Source organism: Lissotriton helveticus, chromosome 1_1 (assembly GCF_964261635.1).
Source record: "Lissotriton helveticus chromosome 1_1, aLisHel1.1, whole genome shotgun sequence".
NCBI lineage: Eukaryota > Metazoa > Chordata > Amphibia > Caudata > Salamandridae > Lissotriton > Lissotriton helveticus.
Window position 1 is genome coordinate 308,197,570 of NC_136057.1, and position 24,853 is coordinate 308,222,422.

Genomic DNA, 24,853 nt, shown 5'->3' on the forward strand with positions numbered 1-24,853 from the left:
TTAAAAAGAATGGAGGCTAGGACACAGCCCTGTTTTACACCAGATGTTGTTTGCACCTTCTTTGATATGCACGAGCCATTTCCAATTTTGATCTTGACCCAAGTATCTGAGTATACCAGCCTAATTGCTCATAAGATATTGGGTGGGATACCCCATCACTGGAGTTTGGCCCATAGTTCGTCCTAAGGGACACCATCAAAAGCTGCCTTAAAGTCAACAAAGCACATATAAAGAGGTGTCCCAGTTGCGTTTGCTCTCTTCCTAATTAGCCTCAGAGTCATAAGATTGGTTAAAGTGCCTTGGCCCCTTAAAAAGCCAGTTTGATTTAAGGGGTCTTCCTTTGTCGCATGACCAGGATTACAAGCATGCAATAATAATGTTGAAAAATATTTTAACTCAACATCCATCAGTGCTATCAATATATAGTTGCTGTCGGAGCATGACAAGCCTTTTTTAAAAATGGGGTGGAGAATTGAGCCTCTCCAGCTGTAAGAAATAACTTTGTTTTCCAGTACGAAGTTAAACATTGACGCTAGAAAGCCCGCCCATTTTGGAGGGAGGTGCTTAGTTAATGCCTGTGGTAGGCCATTTGGGCCGGGGGCGCAGTCTGCCTGGGACTTTTTGATGACCTTCTCTACCTCGGTTGCTGTGATTATCCGCTGTGCCACAGAGGTTTTATTAGGACAGTAAGATCTAGTTGTAAGTGTCAAACCTCTCTTGAAGTGTGACTTTAAATAATGTACCCTTTCTGTCTCGCTAATATTTGCGTTATTTGCAGCTGCTGGACCTTTCTCATTCCTGTTGATTATCTGCCAGAATCTTTTTGAGTCGTGTGTTTAAGAGGCCTATAGTAACTGGGCCTACAGAGTTTCCTGTTTGGATTGTTTATATATCCAGATCTCTGTTTTTTAGCCGACGTCTCTCATTGTGGAGTTGTTGTTGCAGATCTGGATCTCCTGGGTGTTGACGTGATTGCCGAAAACGTTTGCCTGTTTCATTTTTTATGTTCCAAACGTGGGCAGGCATAATTTATGATTTGGAATGGTCAAGTCGAGGTCCATTTTTTAGTCATATTATTGGCGAGAGTCTCCAATGTCACTATTGGATTGGGATCTATTTGAACAAGACCTGTAAACTAGAAACTGCACCCTCTGCCATTAAGTTAATGAAGCTGGAAGTCCACTTCACATGTTTCAGATTTGCTTTGTGCATTTTTTCCGACAATGTACAAAATGCCTCAGGTTTGCACAGGGATGCGTTCACCAATATGACCTGAGGATTGTGGTCGCTTTCCACACGATGGCATATACTATTGAGTAATCTATGATTGAAACCGCGTTTATTTATTTGTTGGTTTATAACGCGCTCGAATCGACTCCCGAAGGAGTATCTCTGCGCCTGTAACTAGAGAGCACTAGCAGTAAGTCCAGAGGAGATGATTTATGACTGAAACAAAAAGGTCTTAAGTTGTTTCCTGAAACTCAAATGTTCTGTACATTTCCTAAGTGGCAGGGGTAATCCATTCCACAAAGTGGGACCGACTACAGACAAAGCCCTGCCACCCTGTCTTACTTTCTTGGTAGCTGGCACTGTTAAAAGCAACTGGTTGCTAGACCTAAGAGATCGCAGCGGAGTGTAAGGGACAAATTTGTCCGTCCAGTGTGTTGGCCCTAATCCATTCAAATTCTTATGGATAAGGCAACAGGTCTTAAATATCACCCTTTTCCGCATGGGAAGCCAATGTAGCTTATCCAGAAGTGGTTTGGATGGCGTTCTTGGAGGTGCATGTAAAACCAGCCTTGCTGCTGTGTTCTGCACAACTTGGAGTTTGGCTATAACCCCTTCGTTGGCTGACAACAAGAGCCCATTACAATAGTTTAAGCGACTAAGAATCAGAGCCTGTACCAAGGTTTTCCTAGTGACATCTGGCAGCAAGGGGAAGACTTTTCGAAGAAGACCGATCACATGAAAGCAGGTGCCTACCACCACATTGGCATGCTGCGTCAGAGAAAGATCTTGATCCAGGCGTACCCCCAAATTTTTCCCCACCAGTTTGGGTTCAGGTACTGGCCCAAGATCATGCGGCCACCTATCTGGGGTCCACAGAATCTTTGCTTCTTCAAAAAGCAGAACCTCTGTCTTCCCTACATTGCATTGAAGGCAGTTTGATGACATCCATTTGGCTACTGCCTTCATGCCATTGGAAAAGGAAACCTTCACTTTATCCGTGAGATGTCTAGAAGGATACAGTAGCTGGGTATCATCCGCGTAACACACGGGGGTGATACCCCGACCATTGATCAGGCAGGTGGAATATCAGATGGTTTTTGACCATTTAGTGCCACCAGACCCAATAGTTTGCTGGCCTTTATGAGCCCTTCTCCTAATATGTCCCTCCGTGTTTTCAATGGCATTGCTTGCTCAGAGAGGAGGCCAACTGCGTGTATGTGATCCTCCGAGGAACAGTGATAAAGGTTGAGGTTGAAGTCTCCGGAAACTAGCCAATGTGACTTATTATAGCTGCCTTTTAACTGAGATAAGTGACTTGCTATTCTTCTGGATGATGCCGCTTTTTGCTTTGGATTGATTTATAAGTTGATGACGATAATTTTTAATTATTAGCCCAACCATCCAGTTTTAATACCAGCATGTTTGGGTCGTCCACGAACACTTCCACGGTTTCATTTGTTATATTGGTATTTATGTAAATTGCCAAGCCCCCTTTCCCCCTTCCATAGGTGATCCTTCTTTTGGCCTGTCTCGTGTATTCTTTGTAGCCAATGAGAGGGATACTAGTCTGCTCAGGTTTCCTGGAACATTAGCATGTCAAAGGATCTCAGAAATCCTGTGAATTCTGGATCCGGGCATTTTGTCTGTAGACAATTGATGTTCCAAGAACAGACTAACAGGCCTCCCGGAACCTTTTCTGGTGGCCTTCCCTCGCGTCAATCTTGAATGCTCCTAATTCGAGACAGGGCTTGCGGTAATCAGCCCCAGGTCGATTGTTGCTCATTAGTTGTTACCAGTATTCGCGGCTGGCCGGGGACTGTTTCGTTGGTTACTTTGATTGCCATCTTAGTGAGATCTGAATCAGATTTGTGACGGGCCGCAGGAGGAGACCTTTCGCTGGCTCCTCTTAGTACAGACCGGTTGGAAACCAGTGACTCATCTATTGGTGGTTCTGCTAGGAGCACATGGGGATATCTATCCCAGTGGTAGGTAATTACTTCAATGTCCCAATTTTTTAGGTGCTTTTTCTTTTTCAAGATCTGAGCCAGAAGCACCAAAGATAAGAAGGTGACCAGAGTGGAATCCGTGAGCTGTTGTCTTCTAGCTGGCAGGATCTTGATCGAAAAAATACCATCAGATTTAACATGGGCCAGTTCCGGCAAGGCTTTGATCAACTTTAGGATGGTTGAACGGTTTAAGATGTCTTGCAAGCTCCTCAATTTAAATTCTGGGATCCATAACAGCATCTGACCAGTGTTGTTTGAACCGCAGAGATGTTCATCAAATCCTCCGAGGAACAGTGATAAAGGTTGAGGTTGAAGTCAATAGGTTGTGATCAATTACCGCCTGCAACTGAGGTTCCTGGAAACCCTGCTCCACTATGGACTGTGTCTGAGTTTCTTCCTCCATAAACTATTTTATTTGTGGTTTCTTGGTGCACCGCGTTTGATCGTCTCTGCTGTCATATTGGACTACACGCATTCCCTCTGAACGGGAGCTATGTGAGGGCGAAGGCCCGGTGAGTGTGGTATAAGATGCCCTTACATTTGCAGGGGATACTACCTTGTTGTGGGCAATGTCGTGAAACGGAGCCACGGTGGGACCATGTGCGTGCGGGTCCGTTTGAGCCATACCTGGACAATCCTGGTCTTCCTGTTGAGCGATTAGAGAGGGTAAATGATCTCTAAGTTACCCAGGTGGGTTTTATTCCTTCCTTTCCTGGCTCACTTCCTTTCCCTTTTGGTTTGTTGGGGTAGCACAGGGGCATTAGTTATTGTGCTCCCATCAGCAGGAGATTCATAGTAGACCCTGGAAGGAGTTTTGAGGTTATCATCCACTATTTCCACAGAGTCTTCCTCTGCCGGTCTATTATTAAGGACTAATTGACTTCATAGAGTTGCCATCCTTGGACTGCATATTTCCTCTTTCAATGTTGTACCGGGCCGAGACTCTGGGCTGTGTTGTTTTTTACTTCACCCAATATTGCTTGCATGATTGCCAGGAGTTGCACTAATTTATCAACTACTTCCTTGCAGGAGCAAACTTTAATGTCATTTAAATGGTTTAATTGGGCCCTTGTGACTAATGTGTTTAGTTTTTCGAGTTTCTCGTTGATTCCAGACACAAAAATTGCCATGGTATTAAGTAAGTCCACCTGGATATCAATTTTGTTAGAATGGTGAGTTAGGGCCAGTACTGTTGCTTGCATTGAGTTCAATATAGCAGAGCACAGATTAGTGCAATTTTCTCCGGGTATCACCATCCGTGCTCTTTTGGTTAACTCCTCCTCTATGGTTGCTCCCTCGATGATTGTATTAGCCCCCTCCTTGGGGACTAGCAGATGAGGATCCTCGTCATTGTTTAATTTAAATTCAGGAAATACGAAAAATTTAGGTGCTCCTTTTGGGTGCCCACCCCTCTGCGCCTGCTGTTGATGTATCCGTAAACATCACATCCTCAGGGACATACACAAGTGACCCGCTTGATAGTTGCACATTTGGTAGAGATACTGAGTTAGGAAGTGGGAAGGTATAAACATGGGGCGGTGTTTGAATGGTTCCAGCAGAACAGCCTCAAGTGCACTTCGGACAAATCTGAGGTGCTCTTCTTTGGTTGTCCCTCTGACCCCAGGTGGCAGTCTTGGTGGCCTGCGGCTATGTTCCCTCCCTCCGCTGCTTCGGACACGGCCAAGAATCTGGGAGTGAAGATTGACAACAGTCTTACCTTGAAGCCCCAGATTATCGGCCAAGTTGGCAAATGTTTCGGCATCCTTAAAATGCTTAGAAAATTTCTTACTCTGCTTTCTCAGGCTCATAGGAAAGTCACCGTGCAGACATTAATTGGCTCTCGTCTGGACTACGCCAATGTGCTCTACCTCGGACTCCCAGAGTATCTTCTATCACGTTTACAAGTAGTCCAAAACTCGGCCGCGCGAGCCATTTTTGGCTTCCATCGGAGAACCCGTGCAAGCACCCTGTTGAGAACTCTTCACTGGCTCCCTATCCTTAAGCGTATTGTTTTCAAGACGCTCACCTTTGCCTTCAAGGCTCTCCATGACTCAGGCGCCAAGTACATCAGAAAACGGCTGGCTTTCTACCATCCATCGAGATCGCTCAGGTCATCTTCGCTGGCCTTGGCTACTGTTCCTAGTATAAGGCGCGCCCGCACTGGAGGCCACTCTTTTAGACGCTTGGCGCCTCAGTTGTGGAATGCATTACCGGTCTCTCTGAAAAAGATCGGCAATTTGCTGGCCTTTAGAAAGGATCTTAAGTCCTGGCTTTTTGTTCAGTAGTGTGTGGCATCTGCAGCCTGCACTCGGTCTGTATTGGGTTCGAAGCGCCGGTACACTCCTCGGAGTAGCTGAGCGCTATATAAAACACGTTATAACATAACATATAGCGTCTATAATTTTTTCTGGTTAAAATTTAGCATTCCTATTTAGTTGTTGAATAGCATCATGTTTGCTTGATGGCCGGAAGTGATCTGTTATTTTTGACAGGTTATGCTGATCCAACGATTTTATGTCTTCTTTGTCTTTGTCAGTGAACTGGCCTGACCTGAAGCTTGCCGTACAGTCTGAAGTGGTTGAAACCTTGGGGTTACCTTCTAAGTGTAGCTCCAGGTCCAGGTCTGAGTCTAGGTGCGAGACATAAGTGGCACTAAATTTCCTCAGAACAAGGGGATCATTGACAACAGACCCCCTCAATTGGATTTGTGGTTTGCTTTTTGCGGTAAGGTTTACCAATGTGGTGTCTCTTTTTCACTTCCTTTTAATTGGGGCTTGTAACTTACATCACACCTTAACCGATCTCATCCTTGTTAGTCTTCTTGTTGGTTTCGGGCTAGCGGTGTCAAAACGAATCGTGGCTGTTGCCTAGCTATGTTGACTTCACAAATAGATGCTCCAAGAAATATACTCAGGTGCCTTTTCCAATAAATTAGCACCCTTTTCTCGCGATTACTTAACCTCGAGAAGTAATGCAGGTTTCTTCTGAACAGCTACAGTTGCAAGTTCACTCCCTAGCCTGGTAGCACCACCTGCTCGCCTGCTAGCCTGGAGGATTATTTATGCTTTCCTCACCTGACCTAATTGGTAAACTTGATATAGCTTCATAGGGTTGGGGAAATAAGTGACTGGCAGGCTACAAGCTAGGCTGCAAACCTAGTGCCAGGTATTCCCCACGTTCCTTCCTGAGGCCTGGGAGTCGTGAAGTTGTAACAGAAGCAGAATCACGTGGGTAGGGAGAGTTGAGGAGCTTCATGAGCTGGGGAGGGGCTAGCTACCACCAAAGCAGGAGCTCGCAAGAGCCCACACACCACACCCAAACCTAGCTGGGCCGCTTATGAAGGGTACTAGGCTCCCACTCGGCGACAGCTGCTAAAAGCTGCAGCGTTTAGGGTGTGGGTACACTCCTACACAGTCTCCCACTTAGTCTCTCACTGCATATTGCTGAAAATCTCCGAAACGTTGCCGTTGCCCCAAGTGCTGTCGATGGGTTGACCTTTAAGCTTGAACTATCCTATGCCAGACAACAGTAAGAAAATAAGGTGGGGGGTATGATCTGTCAGGCACCAGGATCACCCCTTATTTTTAGTCTTACACCACCTCCAGGCACAAGGCATACCAGGCACAACAGCTCACTGTCTTAAGTGCAAGCGGCACACCTCCATTGCTGAGGCCGCTAGAGTATGGTCTATGTAGATGTGGGATGAAAGATAGGGGCATATAGCCAAGTGATGGTCTTCTAGGGCTCCCGGAAGGCTCTTGGTCGCGGTCGGTTCCAGCGTTTCAGCGTCTCCGACCCCTTCCTGTCTTTTCTCTGCCTGCCACCGGCGCTTGCCTCCACCACTTGCCTCTGCTTATCTCCGCCGCTGCACCCATGGCTCCACGCAAACACAGCGGGAGCTTGGAGAGACGTCACAGCGCGTCCAGACTCGATCAATCGCCAGCAGCAACCAATCCTTGTCCTTCCCATCGTCTGTCACTCTGGGAGTTCCTCAAGTCTCCTCCCTCTCTCCCACCCTTTTCAACCTTTTCATGGAACCCCTCACTGATCTTCTCAGCCTCAACAAAATTCAATTCCACATGTACGCTGACGATACCCAAATCTACATCAAAATTCTCTCTCTGGAAGACATCAAATCACTCAACTCCACACTACAAAAACCCCAAATCTGGCTGGCCGTAAACCACTTGAAACTTAACTCCCTCAAAACGGAATTCCTTGTAATCGCCCCCCCAAACAAAGTTCAAACTATCACAGACTGGATGAAGCACCTAACAGCTCTCAATGGACAACCACTCATAGTCGACTCTGGGGGTAACGCTGGACAATAACCTCAATATGCAGAAACACATCAGCGCCGCAACAAAGGGAGCCAACTTCCACCTAAGGCCCCTGCGAAAACTAAAACCCTATCTGCCCGCCTACCATTTCAAACAAGCTGTTCAAGCCTTAGTTATACCTCGCTTGGAATACGGAGCAGTAACCCTATGCGGACTCCCGAGGTCATCGACAGCCCCGCTAAGAGCCACGATCAACTCTGCTGTGAGACTCACCACAGGCTCTAAAAGAAACGCCCACATATCCCCTGACTTGAGAACCCTCAACTGGCTACCGTTTGAAGCCAGAATTCATTTAAAAATTGCTTGCTTGACACACAAGGCTCTCTACCACAACACCCCACTATACCTAGCTCAGAAACTGGTGCTCTCAGCGGGCAGCAGAGCTTCCAGGAGTGCCAAGACTCTTCTCCTACAACCGCAACGATTTGCCAAAGAAAAAAACGTATAACCGGTCCTTCTCCGGTATGGCTCCAAGGATATGGAATGCGCTGCCCAGTGAAACTAGAATGAACCCTTCCTCGGCTTCCTTCAAAAGAGAAGTCAAAGCTATCTTCATGGCTCAATCCACGTGAACTCTATCTATTCACGGTACTTTATTACTTGCTTTTCTTCACTTATATGCGTCCTTTGTTTATCTTTGCCATTTTTACACTAGCATCGCACTGCCTTTTTTTGTTCTAGACTTATCTAGCACTTCCTTATTGCGTGATTCACTATAGCGTATTATATTCTGTATATACTTCTACTTGTCATGTAAAGCGCTCTGATACTCGCAAGAGTCTGGTTCGCGCTATATAAAACTTCAAAAATAAATAAATAAAATAAAATAAATCGTAACTCAGACATCCACTCACTTTTTCATAGATAAGCTAACACATGTATCACTCATCTATTCAGTCACCGAGACAAGCATACACTCTCCCATACAACATCCTTCACACTCACTTACTCACCCATAGTCTCTCACACATCCATTCACTCACCCAGAGAGCACTTACATACCAATACAGTCTTTCGTGTACTCTCTTATTGACTCATACAAACACTGACAGTCACCCAATAACTCAAGCACCCTCTCATTCACCATTTACAGCCACCAACACACTTACTCACCTACACAGTTACACACACAGCCACTCACTTACTCCTACACTCACTGACATACCCACTCGCTCCTCCAAAAAAACCCTCACACACCCACTTTTTCATGTATACAGTCTCTCACATACCCACTCACTTTTCTATTCACTACTTACACACCCACTCACCCATACAGGCACTTCCACAGTCACTTACATATATGTTTAGCACTCATTTACTTTTAGAAAACACTGTCATTTGAGATGTCTTCAGTGATGTCATTAAAGATGTCATTAGTGATGTCAATGACCATGTCATGAGGGATGTAATAGGTAAGGATTTAAGCAGTGCATTGTGGGGGTGTAAGTTATAGTTAGCTCAGCTAACTATACCTGTTGAATTTTGTACGAGTGAAATGTCAGCCTAACTATAACGTCCCTGTAACCTTTGTTTTTTTCCAGTGAAAAACAAATTATATATAAATATATATATATATATATAATTTTTTTCCTTTTTTTTCATGAAAGGGTCTAGGCTAATGCCAGATCTAAAAATTGGCACCCCAACCAACACTATTTTTCCAATTTACTACAGAAATAGCAACTATTTACCTGACCGCTGTAATGCACTTTGAGGCCCCAAAATAGGGGTAGATCGCTATAGAAATGCTACAATACAATTGTTTCACTGTGTGCTGTAGCGTTTTTATTTCTCTTATCTGTAAAAGGAATAAATGTTTTTTGATTTAAGTAGAAAACGGAGACAGGAATACATGCAGATGTCAGCACATTATTTCTCTCTGTAATTATGGCATTCAGATAACATTTGACGTTGTTCAGCTGCCCAGCTGTCCACCATGACATAGTTTTACTTTTCTCTTTGTCAACTGATTATTGTTGTTATCTCCCTGTGTCTCAACTTGTAAATATGTAAAAACAGAGAAGTGTCTGTCTTATGCAGTGCTAATTACACATTCTCGTGTGTCTGCCTCTTCAAGTCTTCTTAGCGGTATGATGTCATCCAGTTAACACATTCCAGACTGTTTTTGTGCAGAACGTTATGTTTGAGATGCGACTGTCGTGTTAATAATTTATAAAACGATATTTCCTTGGAACAAATCCACCCTCTACGTTATATTTTATGCAGAAAATATGGTCAGAAAATAGTAGGTGGGTGAGGCTTTTAGCACATAAGTGGATAATTATTACTATAACGTAGTGTTTAAACACTTACATCACCTAATTACAAGCCAACTTCAGGTGCACTCTTCTCACGCCTGGCTGAGCACCAATAAACAACTTTCGCCCAGACAAAGCAGCAGCGCTGGGGCTCAGGCGTCCGAGGTCAGGGTTCCATCCTCAGATCTTGGCTCCTGATTCATGTCTGTGCGTCTTGGTGACGGGCACTATTCTTGCCCCAGAGGACTCTTACCCAGTGGTTGGTCAGCAGCAGCTCACTTTCATGGAACTTCTTTCTTCATGCTCGTCACATCATTCAACGGGATAGGATTATAAATACTGGAATAACCGGTGCCTTATATAAACGACGTCTCTGCAAAATTACATTTCCCGTTCCCACACAGAAGGGGCGGTGGGAGGCTGAGTTTAGCTCGAGATAATTCTTGGTTTTGATCCCGAGGCGAGGAGTCCTATCGAAGCCATGTCGTCTCCAAGCAATGACCAGAGCTGCAACGGCCTGGTGAACCCGACTTTTACGGTGAGTGCCTGTTGGATTCTGACTTGTGCTCCATTTAAACATGGCTCCTGATTCACCATGACCATGGGTACCGGAAGGGACCCCCTGATGACCTTGCGATGGCCCCTTGTCCAACGCTTCAGCATCTAAAAGTCTCCTACTTGTTTCTGAGGGGCTTGACGCTCAGGACGAGTAAATTATGAAATGCAAACGAGGCTGTTATAGACCACCTTACTTTCAGGTCCTTTCACTAATTTCATGAGCCCTGAAAATATGATTAGCAAAGCAGTGGTGCCAAAAGCAAGCCTTGGTTAGTGGCAAGCACTACTTTCGAATACCGCAAATGAGTATTCATACACTTGAAGTGCAAATCATTTTAGGCCCAGAGACAAAACTGCAGGAGAACGAATTCAAATGAGGCATGTCTTCAGTAAGATGGAGGGTGAGAGTGACGGTCTAATAGGTTTTCTGCATTGAGTGACATTATATTTGCAAAAAGGCTTGTAGTATTGCTCCGAGTGTTAGAGCAATATTATTGGAGTATTATTATTATTGTATTATTATTGGATTATTATTATTATTTGATTATTGGAGTATTGTTCACAGGTTACATTGTCAGTTTTAGGGCAATGAGCCTCATTTATAGGTGGACAGAAATGGGCAATGGCAAAACTAGCAGCTGTCCCATCTTCCCACTTCTTGCATCCCCCACCGCCTTTCGAGTGAAGGGGATGTTAGTTTCCAGATGGTGGAAATCCTCAGTGGCTTGTATCATCAAAAAAAAGATTGGAAGGGCCCTATATTATTGTTTTCCTTTCTGGGTACGCCAGTATACTATGACTGCTCTGAATAAAAAAGCTGTACAAAAAAACCCATGCCTGGTGCACTGTTTTTTGTTTTTACCGAGATGGACGCCCGTTTAAAAGACTGTCTTTTATGCGACTATAATATGGTGTACTTACTGATGTCGCTTTTTACCGATGGAGGCTAATGTAGCTTAGGACCTGCTTAGAAGAAGAAAAGCCTGCCTGTATGGCAGACAGCCATTGCCATGGGCCAGTCGCAAGCTGCGCTGGAAGAAGCTTTGCCTCTGCTGACCCACCGTACAGCGGTCAGGCTGCAGTACTTCTACTGAGGGCCAATATTAGAGCAGGGCTCTCCAAAGTCGGTCCTGGAGGTCCTGATCCATGCCAGATTTTTAGAACATCCATATTTAGATAAATGTAGTTATCTTAAAAATCTGGTATGGATCCAGCCCTCCAGAATAGCCTTTAGAGTCCCTGTTTTAGAGTCGCTTAGGAAAGATCATTGAAATAATTGCAACTGGAATAGCTAGTGGCATTTAGAGCTCTAACCCCCAGATTCATCATGCTCCTCTTTTGCGAGTCCTTAATAGCGATTATTAAGGAATCACTATTAAAGACTCGCAAAACGGGATGCATGTAGAAATCGCAAAATTTATAGCGATTTCTACATCTTCCTTATTTGCGATTCGCTAATTGCTAATCGCAAATAAGGATTGACTCCCCATTCATTCCTAGGGGCCAAAGGATGGGGAGTCAATCCTTATTTGCGATTAGCGAATCGCAAATAAGGAAGCGATTTCAAGGGTGCCAGGGTGTCCAAAGGACACCTTGCAGCACCCCTGAAATGGTAATTTACACTGGTGTTGCGCACACACATGTCCAAAGGACATGTGTGTGTGTAACATCCAACTTAGAAAAATGCACTAAAGTGCATTTTTCTAAGTTTTCGCTATTTATCACGAAGTCAGACTTCGCGGTAAATAGCGGCCAAAAATTGCGATTTCGCAATTCTGAAATGGTTCATGAATTGCATTTAAGGAATCTCAAATAGAGATTCCTTAAATGCAATTCTTCACAATTTAGCGATTTTAGAATTCGCGATTTTTGCATTTGGGATGATGAATCCCAAATGCAAAAATAGCGCTGGCAAAGGGCCCTTTGCGAGCCGATTTTTCCTTCATGAATCTGGCTGTAAGTCCCCAGGAACAAGACTCAGCGTGGACCCACCTTTCATCCCTGCTCCAATAAGAGGAGTACATGTAAAATACAGGCATCCATTTTGAAGGACAGATGTTCGACAGATTTAGGAAGCAAGTGGTCATCTACTACGAGCATAATGCATCATTCTATCCGAATCTTGGAGGCTCATTTTATGCAGTGCGTAAAGTGAATTAATGGACACAATATTTGACTACGTAGGTGCATTTTTGCTTTATTTTCAGGCAGCACAGTTTAGAAACAGAAAGAGGCAAAGCTTGCTCACAGGTCTGAGCGCTAACTCAGAGGTGTCACAAGTAACATTAATTAACTTTACACCCCCAAGGTTTGGCAGAGAAAAAGGGGTGGAGTCCCGAGGGCGAAGCTTGAAAAGCAGAGCCTTGAAGTCAAATTGCACATTTATAACCTGCTGAAAAGAAATTGGCAATGACACATGTGACAGCAAATCTGTTCCAACTTACTGAATTGGCCACACATAGCCTGCATACCTTACAGGGTTGAGATAACTGCTACAGAGATATTTGTGTGCACAGCAATGGTAAGAGGGATATAAAAGTGATCAGATAACTCTAGTGGTTAACACAGTCCTTAGAGAGTTCTGTGTTTTGGCCAGTCACAGTTTTGACTCATAAAGTTACATAGAAGGTTACCATGCTTGCCGCAAAGCACATCATGGAACATGTAGATCACAGATTTGTATTTTTTAATTGATGGGTAAGTGGGCTACTGCTTTTGACACTGATATAATTTTGTTGCTTCCAGTGAATAAGTTAGAGTCCTTCTAACATAGCACAGTGATCTATGTACCTGCATCAAGGAGCTGCATGCAAATTGTAGTATGGGTTTAGATCATTATTTTTTCCCAAACCTGTTGTCATTGTAAGGTTGCAAAGAATAGATCCGTTGGGAACTAATAAAGGCCTGTTAGCACAGACAACCACACTCACTGAGTTACATTTTATATCATGACTATTTGTTTCTCCCGACCATTGAGCTAAACATATAATGTCTACAAGTATGGCCAATATGTGATTCCTACCCCTTATAACCCTCATTGTCTTACATAACTTTTCCTGTACTTCGATTTACACACTTGTATGATTTATTGTAGCTCTGTGTGTAACAAAAGCACTCCGACACTCTATACTGGGATGAGTAGCGCTGTACAAAATTTTAATAAAACAATATTAGGTGCCATTTAAATCATTATTTGTGTGTTTACTCCGATGATGCCGTCCCTATGGCCCGTACCCAGGTCGGTTTACAGAGGGCCTTTTCTTTCTATTCTATTTTCATGGGTAGGCTTGACCTGAGATTGAATTCTAAAAAAAGTTTTGTGATGTCTTGTGGGTCAACTAAAAACAAGATAGGGAAATTTCAGGCGGGGGAAGCAACGGTGAAACCACTGACTCATTTAGCTATTTGGGCGTGCTCTTCGACAAGACAGGTTCCTGGGCACCGGCGGTCAAGGCCAGGTATTTACTATTTTTAAAATCTATAGCGGCTCTTTTAAATTTTTCTACAAAACTGGTTAAAAGGCCTTTAGAAATCATGCTAAAGATATATCACGCAAAATGCGTAAGCATATCTCTTTATGGAGCGGGAATCTGGGGATTCCAAGATTGTACGCTAATCCAGAGCGCGGAAAACACTTTTTTAAGATCCCTCTTAAGTGTTCCGAAGAGCACATCAGTTTTTAATTGCCATTCAGAGCTGGGAGTTGTGCATATTTCTGACTTGATCAGGGCCCAAATAGTTATTTTATGGCACAGAATTTGGAACACAGAGAGTGCAGCACTTAATAGGGATATAATGAGGGATACCATGAAATTAGATAACGCCCGCAAAATCCAATGGCTAAAATATGTGGAGAATTTTCTGCAGGACATTGGCCATCCTGAATACTTTAACCTCCCCGATAGCCTGAATGCGATCAAACGCAAAGTGTTTAAAGGAGTCATCATGACCCACTTAGAAGAAAACAGATTAGCACTGTTATGAATAAACCTACGGTGATCCATCACCAACTAATAATAACCACGTGTAACATCCAACCATACCTGCAATACGTTTCGAGCAGATATGATAGATTCCTCCTGACCAGATTTAGATTTGGGACTTTCCATCATCTAATTTAGTACCCAAATATCAATGACTGGTGGAGAGTATTATCTCGATGCCCTTGCGACGGTGCATCACAACAAAGCACGATACCTGTGGTTTTATTTTGCAAGTTCTACTCCACTGAAAGGATCAGATGGTTAAAGCCGCTACTCAAACAGGGAGGTTGGAGGCAATGTCGCCCTGCTTTTACATATTTGCAGATGTTGGATAGTTTTTATTGCATTGGCTCCATGGTGGGATTCTCAAAGAGTGTAATAAGGACTAGAAAAGTTACTAATCAGTGAATCCGGGGAAGAGCCTATTAGAAACTTTTAAAGGAAGCATTATATGTCTATAACTACTTTTATGAAACTGTTAGTATAATTAACTGGATCGTCGTATATAGTTGCATTTTATGTGATATTAATTGATGAATTATTTTTCTTGCATGTATGCTTTTATGATTTAATTACTTAAAATCAAATAAAGCTCGTTTTGATTTATTGTGTGTTTACTCACACACAGATACATTTTGCATTCCTACAGTGCATTCACATTTTTTACATAGGGGGTTGACCAAAGTAATAAACCCTTCTCCAAGCTAGAGTTTCTATGAAGTACTTGTGAAGTGATAAGCTTGTGCTTTTTTTCCTTCAATCACATTGGCATCTAGGTAATGGGTTTCAGACAACTCCCAGCTAGGGCGATCCTTAACGAAAGGAGGGCTGATGGCCCTTTAAATCAGGCCTTTGTTTTGGGCCCAGTTGGAAGTGAAAATAAGAAAGCCCTCTCAATGCCTGCAGGTTGCTGCTCTGAATGAATGCAGAAAACCTGCGGGTGCTGTTGCGTTATGTCCCGGTGTCAGAAAATGATACCACGACAAGTTCAGCATATTTTCCTGGGTTGTTCAGAGATTCTAGTCGGGGACAAATATAGGTACTGGAACCGGGAACAGTCAGGATCCTCCTACCTTCCAGCAATATGCACAACATGGCAAAACATTAATGAGTATGGTTACATCGGGTAACAGTAACACCTGTTATTTATAGTGCTTAGAAACGGCAAAAGTGTAGCATGACGCGCTATATGAAAAGTCATTATTTTTGTTACGTAACCTTTTTTTTATTTCATGCATGCAATATCCAGTGAAAACACTTCTTTTGAAATCACTGATGTTTAAAGGTATAATTTCAATATATGCCCGTGAAAAGTTGCAAACTAAGCATGCGTGCTCAACTAATGAGTCACGCAACTAATCTGAAAATTAACCTTGCAATTAATTGTATTTTATGTGAGTATAAATGCAATGTAAATTTGTGAACACGCCCAATTTAATACCCTCGTGTGTAATGACACAAGTTTACATCAGTCATTTCATGGCATCTAATTTGCACACAAATGGGTCTGCCGTAAATTGTGCTGAAAGTGAGGTGTCCTATCAAGCAACTGGAACTAAACCTAGGCACACATATTGCATTCACAACCTTCAGTATGCAAATGGTAAGATAGGGAACTGTCTGCAAAGAATGTGAATCCCTTATACATACACACATATTGTTGGCAGTTCAAACATATGTGTGACTCCTATTTGCATGCATACAAACAAGCATAAAGATGATAAATGTGTGTTAATAGACGTAACTAAAGCAAATTGTGGAAAATGAAATTGTGATTTGGACCCTGATAAATATGTTCTTTCGGGAGCATACGTATTTGACAAGATACTCTTTTGTAAGAAGTTCTATCAGAAATGTGAAGGATGTCTTCAGTGCAGAAATGGCGCTGAATAACATATTTTTATTGTTACCCAACTCAATGGTACTCATTTTATCGACCTCAAAAGGATGAAAGGCTGAGTGGACCCGCTGTAATTTGAACCTGTGATCATGAGGTTGAACACAGGCCCCTACAGTGGATAGACACATTAGTCTACTAAGCCACCAGACCCAGCTTATAAAGAGTAATGCTGGTACATTTGAATTACCTGTAGCAATAAATGTATTGAGTTGACAATGTGGATGATGCTGTGTGGTGCACTGTTTCACAAGCATGTCTATGCACTGTGAACACTACCACCGGCAAAAAGGAAAGTATTGGTTTAACTCAACAAGTGTCTCTATAGAGAAGATCTAATTATCAATATGGCATGAGCTAATTCACAGGGGCAGCCGGAATAGCTTGCGGGTTGGGGTGGGTGCGGGAGCTGCAGGGGCCACGGGGGTGTCGCGGGGGATGTCGCAGGGGGTGTCGCGCGGAAGGGGGAGCAGGGTTTCAAAATAAAAAGCCTTGTCCCGCGTCTTCTGTGATCCTGCTCTCCTGAGTCCACCTACAGGAACAGGAAGCCAGGCTCCCTCCCTTAAGCCAATCACAACGCTGCAGTGTTGTGATTGGTCTGAGCACCGTGGCATGTTATTCAGCCAGGGCTGTGGGGGTGGGCATTTGCTCCATGCAGGCTGTAATGCAGCCTGTATGGAGACCAGAACAGAGAAGTGGGCATGACTGCTTTGGGCAGCCTGAGAGGGCTGACCACAGTCATTATGCACTTGAGTGGGCAAAACACTCTGCCCCTGTCCTGCAAAGGAAACATAACATGATAATAACTGAAAGCTAGGTATCAATGTAATCCGTAATCTGGTTGCAAAACATTAAAAATGTAAATTGATACTTGTATAGCGCACTACTCACCCGCAAGGGTCTCAAGGCTCTTGTACGAATACCGCTGTGGAACCCATCCTGGCTTTCCCTGTGAGGTGTCCACTCCTGGGCACCCCCAAGGTGGAGGCCAGGCATCCTTAGCAAGACAATACTGACTGCTAAATTGGGTGTTAACCCACTTGCAATTAGGAAGGGGTTTGTGAATGGAATGAATCACAATTTCCAAATTACCATGAATATTAATTAGGTAAATCAGATTGCAACCCATTCCGAATCCTTATTTTGTGAACTGATGTATCCACACATGGCTCAATTGGCAACTAATTTAATGGTAACAAAAAGTCTGAACGTAAATTACCACCACTGTATGCAATCAAGTTGTTTTTATAAACTCGTCTTTAATAGTATTTCCTACACATAAGACATAGATTACCAAAACAGCAAAACATTGCAGCAAATCTAAACACAAGGAGTTGGGCAGCTTCACACTCAACATGAGATGTCCCACAGAGCCCACACCAAGAGGTTGGCGCCCCATCCCATTAACAACACTCGGCACTGTAGTAGCAGCTATCCAATGTTTTGCTATGCGTCTCTGGGCCAATACTAGCCTCAGCAATGCGTATCGATATCCCATTTTTCTTCATGCTTTGGGGAGTGGCAAAAGTCAGAGCAGGCAATGGCGGACCTTACAGAGTGCGCATAGAACCCCGACGCAGTATTCATCCAACTTCGGACAATTAAACGTCATGTGAAGAAAACCGGTTGGTGGCGGAGGGGGTAACTAAGAGACCCCCCTGTAAAACTCTGCACTGTGTGGCTGGCAGTGTGGGGTGCTGCGACAGGGTGCATGGTTGTGCACACACCACCATTTCCCCAGCGGAGCCTGTGTTGTCAGGCAGAACACGGGCTCCCATAGGGAAAAATAGGACTCCGTCCGAACAGTGTTCAGTCGTATCGTAATTGATCGTCGGAACCACCGACCGTGAGTTGGTCGGTTCCTGAATCCGAGACGTGTCGTACAGAAAGTTTCCACCCTACATCGTAATTAGGCCCTTTATTGTACATCTGGGAATGTATAAAAAACCATGGGTGTAGAGTGGTAACACCCACCGCAACACCCATGGCACGCTTCCCCGAGGCAGTATGAGGCACCGCAGTGACTTGCGCTGTGTTGCCTTACACCATATCTACGAAACCATGAATAGCCACGCACAGTGGTTTTCCATGGCCTCAAAGATATGGGTCTGCATTTTGCAGCGCTTGAACATCAAAACAGTGACTTTTCAGCAACACACTGGGGTTGGAAATAAACCCCTCAATGACATATAATGTAAACAATACATAACACATGCATCATTTTTTATGATGAGTACGTAAACATGTGTCTAGCCTGTTAACCTGGTCGCAGGTACTGCAATAGAGTTCTGTTTGTTATAAATGTTTGCTTGCAGAGATCTGACAAGTCGGGCACCATTTAACAGAGGGTGAGGAATACACAAAACAAAACGTGTGAAATGTTAACAAGGACCAGTGGGTGGTGGTGGACTATTGTCAATGGTTGGTTAGTTCAGTAGGGGACAGGGAGGACAGCTTGAATCATGCATTTGAATTGTGTGTGTGGCAACCTTTACTACAGGGTCATTTATGCAGTGCACTGGTCATATGCATCTCTGAAGAGTCCCCATAGTTGAAGACAGCCAGAAAGGCCAGTGAAGTTCTCTGTGGAGTAACGTGCTCAGGGTGGGTGGGTGTTGTTTGTGGGGCGAGCCTGGAAGGCAGAGAGCAATGTTTCTTATCCACGTGAGAGGAGGTGCGTTCTCAAGCCCCTAGTCTTCTCCCATGGAAGTGCACCACTCTCCGCTTCCTCCCAGACAACCCTCGATTTATGCCACTCAGACACCCGTGGGGGTGTGTTTGCCTTGCGCACCAAGACGCCATGCATTTGTGAGCAGTAGAGGAAGGTCTTTAAGTTGGATGCAAGTTTATTCTTAGTGTTTGCTGAAATAGCCCTAAAGCACAAGCCTTCCAGCTGTGTAATGTGGCATTCCCTGTGATTTTACAACAATGTGATATGACCCCGCCTCCTGTACCTTGAAAGGGAAAGGCAGGACCCTAGCACGTGAATTGCTTATATCTCCGGCCATATATGCCATTATTTGCATGCAATAGTTGCCGTATTTACGGTCATTAACATGTACCAATGTGTGTTACACTTATTGCATATTTTGCTAGCATGTTCCTAGTTCCTATATTCATTTAAATGGTTAATGCTTGGGAAAAGGTATAGTAGTTTAAGGCTCTAACATGAATTTGTAAGTCAATTCTCGCTTTCCTTCTATCTGCTCAAATCATGGCTCACAAGGTTTATTCATCTAAAAATAAACAGGTTGAATGATGTCAATTATTTTTCACAGTCCTCTCAGGGAGGGAGTGAGACTTTCATTCCACTACAAGCAGGGTAACCGAGGAGAAGACATTTCCTTGTGCAACTGCACCAAGGCCACTGTCTCATAACAAACTAGTTACAGAGGCATTTGTATCAGGGGCGGCTCCTCCCTTATGGAGCGCTGCACCACTGCTGAAAGGCAGCTAATGAAAAATAAAATGATAATAAAACTATTTTATTATCATTTTTATTTTTCACTTACTCCGACTCGGCCAAGTCCCCGAGTTTAGGGAGGGATGGGGCCATGCTCTTCTTCAGCAGCAGCCAGGCGTGGGGAGGAGGAGTGGTAGGTGCGTTGTAAGTGTGATGTCAGTTCGGCCAGCCGTCTTACGATGGCCAAACTGACATGCGCACTTAAATTCTTCCAACCCACATGTCTTGCACAGCTGGGTGGAAGAAAAGGCACAGGCTCCTTGTCCCTAACTGAGCGGCATTTTAGCCAGCTCACACCAATTCCAGCGCTTCTCTCATGCATGAGAGCAGCGTCTGGATTTGGTGTGGAGGGGAGCAGAGGAGCATCAAGGCAGCTGGAGAAGAGAAACATCGAGGAGGCATCCCGGAGCGACAGGTAAGTTCACTTAAATTATTATTCTCCCTCATGTTCCTACCCCTCCCAGCGTGCTGGCCTACCAAGGTTTAATACAAAACAAGCAGATGATGGACGGAATGCTGAATCAATCGAACATTTTCCCCCACAGTCACAAGATCTGGGTTAAATCCATCATTATTTTGGACGCCACACCAATCCATTTTAGACCCAGCCATACGCAAATCAGTTTTAACCCTGTTCCCCATGGGAACAGTGCAGCCTGAACTGCAAGCCAGATCCTTCCTTTACCAAAAACAAGCATCCTAGGACCAGTTTTGTGGTTTCACCCCACATCAGCCAGGATACATTGAATCTGGTGGTGTAGCAAGCACAGGACCCACGTCTGGGCATACCCTTGCAAAAAGAACAGATGATGGACAGAATGCTGAATCAATCGAACATTCATCCCCAGTGACAGATCTGGGTTAAATCCATCATTTTTTACATGCCACACCATTCCAGTTTAGACCCAGCCATATGCACATCAGCCTTGACCCTGTTCCCCAGGGGAACAATCCAGCCCGAACAGCCAGATCAGGTCCTCCCTGGACCAGAACAAGCATCGTAGGACTGGTGTTGGGTTTTACCCCTCATCAGCCAGGATAGCTTGACTCTGGTGATGTAGCAAGCACTGCCCACTTCTGGGCATACCCTTCCCACTGATTTGCATATGGCTGGGTTTAAACTTGGGTGGCATGGTGAGCAAAAGAACGATGGATTGAACCTAGATCTATTGACTAAAGGGTGAATGTTTGATTTGCTCTGAATTTCACCTATCATCTGTGTGTCTTTTGCTTTCTCACCCACAGTGCGCCAGGTATGCCCAGACGTAGGTCCAGTCTCACCGTGTCACTGGATTCAAGCTAGCCTAGGCTGAGGAGGGGTGATGTCCCGAAACCGGTCCCATGATGCTTGTTTGCAGTCCAGCAAGGACCTGGCTTGGCAGTTCGGGCTGGACTGTTCCCATGAGGCACAGGATCAAGACTGATTTGCATATGGCTGGCTCTAAACTGGGGTGGCATGGTGAGCAAAAGAACAATGTATTCAACCCAGATCTATTGACTGGGGGTGAAAGTTTAATTTGCTCTGCATTCCATCCATCATCTGGGTGTCTTTTGCTTTCTCGCCCTCAGTGCACCGGTTATGCCCAGATGTGGGTCCCTGGCTCACTGTGTCACTGGATTCAAGCTAGCCTGGCTGATAAGAGTTTATTCCCTGAAACCAGTCCTAGCATTCTTGTTTCCAGTCCAGGGAGGTCATGTATTGGCAGTTCCGGCTGACTGTTCCAATGTGGTACAGGGGCTAGACTGGTTTGCATATGGCTGAGTCTAAACTGGGGTGGTATGGTGAGCCAAAGAACGATGGATTTAACACAGATCTATTGATATGAGTGAATGTTTGATTTGCTCTGCATTCCGTCCATCATCTGTGTCTTTTGCTTTCTTACCCTAAGTGCACCAGGTATGCTCAGACGTGGTCCCGGGCTCACTGTGTCACTTGATTTAAGCTAGCCTGGTTGATGAGGGGAGATGCCCCAAAACCGGTCCCAGGATGCTTGTTACTGGTACTGGGAGGACCTGGCTTGGCAGTTCGGGCTGGACTGTTCCCATGAGGCATACGGTCAAGACTGATTTGCATATGGCTGGGTCTAAACTATCCAAATATAAACTTTTGATTGCGCAGGAAAAAAGTAACTACTATGTTGCACAAATTGAATCTGCGAAAAACTCCAACAAGCAGCTCTTCCAAGTAGTCACCAAATTGGAAGGTCATATATCCACTGCTGTCTCAGCCCCTTCTCAGTCGCTGAGCGACTCCCTAGTGAACTACTTTTATGAAAAAATAAACAACATCCACTCAAAATCCGCATCTCAGACCAACTCTGCTGACCAGTCTCTGATAAATGGCACCTCTGAACATTCCTTAGCACAATTTGAAAACACAACACCGGACCAGATTATCAATCTAATGTCCTCTGTTTAAATCAGGCTCAGCCAATGACCCCTGTCCGCCGGCTGTACTAATACCAGTTGCTGAACAGGTGGCGTCTGTACTAGCCAATATTTGTAATGCTATGTTTTCTTCAGGTATTTATCCCACCTCCTGGAAGAAAACGATCCTAAAACCTCTATTAAAAAAATCTAATTTGAACCCGGCTGATACTAAAAACTACAGGCCCATAGCCAGTCTGCCTTTTCCGGCAAAAATCGTAGAAAAGGTAATGAATATCCAACTCTCTAAATATATAGAAGACCATCATCTTTTAGATGATACTCAATGTGGCTTCCGCAGAGGGCACGAACAGAAACCACGTTTATTAAGGCGTCGGAAGACATCAGAATCATTTTGGATCAGGGTGGGACGGCAGTTCTTATTTTGATGGACCTCTCAGCAGCTTTTGACATGGTCGATCATGCCATTTTGATTGACTGTGTCACTAGAATGGGCGTTCAACACAAGACTTGCTGTCAGACTTTCTCACCTTCCGTACCCAGTCAGTAAACTTTGGCACTTTCCATTCTGCCCAACTGGCCCTCCCGTGTGGTGTTCCGCAAGGTTCATCGCTAAGTACGACTCTTTTTAACATTTATGTGTCGGACTTAGCCAGAGTCATCAAAGAACACGGGATGGGCCTTACATCTTACGCCGATGATACGCAATTGGTGCTGGCACTAAAGAACAACGGTGAAAGGGTAGCAGCCACCTTCCAAGAGGGCATGCTGGCCATCAGTAGTTGGATGGCCAGCAATTGCCTCAAGCTGAACTCTGATAAAAACGGAGGTTATGACATTTGACAAGCTAGCCCCCATCTGTTCCCAGTCCTGGAGGCCCTCCTCATTGGGCCCCCCCCCGATTCCAGTTACCAAGGTCAGGAATCTGGGCGTCATATTTGACGATAGACTGACCTTTGCACCTCATGCCAACTCAGTGGTTTCGCCTCATTCCATAAATTGTAAATGATAAAAAAGATCTTACCATTCCTCACTCTGAATGCCAGAAAAGCTCTGGTCAGTACTTTAGACATGTCCTCCATAGACTACTGTAACGGACTATTTGTGAATGCACAAATTAGGGTTACTCACAAGCTACAGTCTGTCCAGAACGCAGCGGCCAGAATGTTATCAGGAACCCGTAAGTTCAAGTCCATCTCTCATGTCATCAAGAAGTATCACTGGCTTTAGGTGAAGAATTGTATAACATTTAAGGTATTATGCATTGCTTTTAAGGCCCCCTGTAACTCTGGACCCCAATTTCTAATAAAGGAGCTAGCAATCTATACTCCTAACCAGGCACTTTGCTCAGCCACTGCACTCTTGCTTAAGTAACCACGCACCAAAACTGCCTCATGGTGCGATAAGCGATTTATCGTCGCCACTGCAAAGCTTTGGAATTCACTTCCGTTAGAGATCAGATTCTGTCAGTCCTTGCTAACCTTTAGAAAAATGTCAAAAACCTGGCTGTTTAATCAATAACTCTCTCAGCCTGGTATATGCCGCTGTCCGCGTTATAAATCTAATAAATAAATAAATAAATAAACTGGGGTGGCATGGTGAGCAAAAGAACGATGGATTCAACCCAGATCTATTGACTGGGGGTGAGTGGTTGAAAAGTTTTGGCACTCCATCTATCATCTTGCTGTGTTTGCTATATTCTCCTAAAATGGCCAATAGTATGCCCAGACATGGGTCCCTTGTTTACTGTGCCACTGGATTCAAGATAGCCTGGCTGATGAGTGGTGATGCCCTCAAACCGGTCCCAGGATGCTTGCTTACAGTCCAGGGAGGACCTCTCCCGGTAGTTTGGGCTGGTCTGTTCCCATGAGGAGTAGGAGCAAGACTGATTTGCACACAGCTGGGTCTAAACTGAGGTGGCATGGTGAGTAAAAGAACAGTATATTTAACAGAGATATCTTGACTGGGGGGGGGGGAGTGGTTGAAACGTGTCAGTACTCTGTCCATAATCTTTTGTTTGATATTAAAAACTACCTGTGGACCTCATATACCTGATTTCCTGGCTCCAGTTCTTCTTCCTGATGCATCCTGGAGTCTTGGTGCCTGCGAAATTCCACAGATGACTGCTGCTTTTTCAGCTGCATTTCTGCCCTTCAGGAAGATGCCGAAGACTGTAAAAAAAAACCAAGCATTTGCAATGCAATAGGTCTCGCATTAGTTAAATGTCAAGCTAATGGCTATGCCAATGGAAAAGAAATGCTACGTCGCCTGCCTTTGTTTTTAATTGTTTTACTTTTGTAGCAATGGCAGCACACCATGCTTTAGATTTAGATGTTTAAAGCTAAAGCACTGTGTGCCGCCATTGCTATAAAAGTGAATAAATAGGAAAAGAAAATTTTGCGGCTGTCGTTTTTTCTCTCTATTTATTTAGCATTGTAGCAACCGCGTCACGCCACATTTTAGCTTTAGAAGTTTAAAGCTAAAGTGTGGTGTACCACCATTGCTATGAAAGTAAATGCATGGAAAATAAATGTGGCATATGGCAGCCTTTGTTTTTTATTTATTGACTTTTGTACCAATGGAGGCATGCCACGCTTTAGCTTCAGATGTTTAAAGCTAGAGCAGGGCGAGCCGCCGTTGCCACAAAAGTCAACAAATAAAAAAAAATGTGTGTTCCTGCCGTATTTTGTCATTTATTTACTATTGTAGCAATCGCGGCACATCGCGCTA

At 44.3% G+C, this 24,853-nt stretch overlaps 1 protein-coding gene and 1 long non-coding RNA gene across 3 annotated transcripts in view; one reads left to right on the forward strand and one right to left on the reverse strand.

The window, feature by feature from the left end:
- Positions 1–24,853, reverse strand: part of LOC144799968 (uncharacterized) — a 235,399-nt gene that overhangs the window by 207,726 nt on the left and 2,820 nt on the right. The window contains exon 2 of the long non-coding RNA XR_013603926.1: positions 24,175–24,294. This is a non-coding gene — a long non-coding RNA (uncharacterized LOC144799968). The remainder of the gene's footprint in view (positions 1–24,174; positions 24,295–24,853) is intronic.
- Positions 1–24,853, forward strand: part of LOC144799842 (solute carrier family 23 member 2-like) — a 533,849-nt gene that overhangs the window by 54,870 nt on the left and 454,126 nt on the right. The window contains exon 1 of one of the 2 annotated variants that reach the window (XM_078671460.1): positions 10,016–10,372. The exons of the other annotated variant lie outside the window; for it this stretch is intronic. Within the exon in view, the coding sequence (XP_078527586.1) occupies positions 10,316–10,372 (57 nt within the window). The 5' untranslated portion in view covers positions 10,016–10,315. Of the gene's footprint in view, positions 1–10,015; positions 10,373–24,853 lie in introns of those variants that run through there. 2 annotated transcript variants of the gene reach the window in all.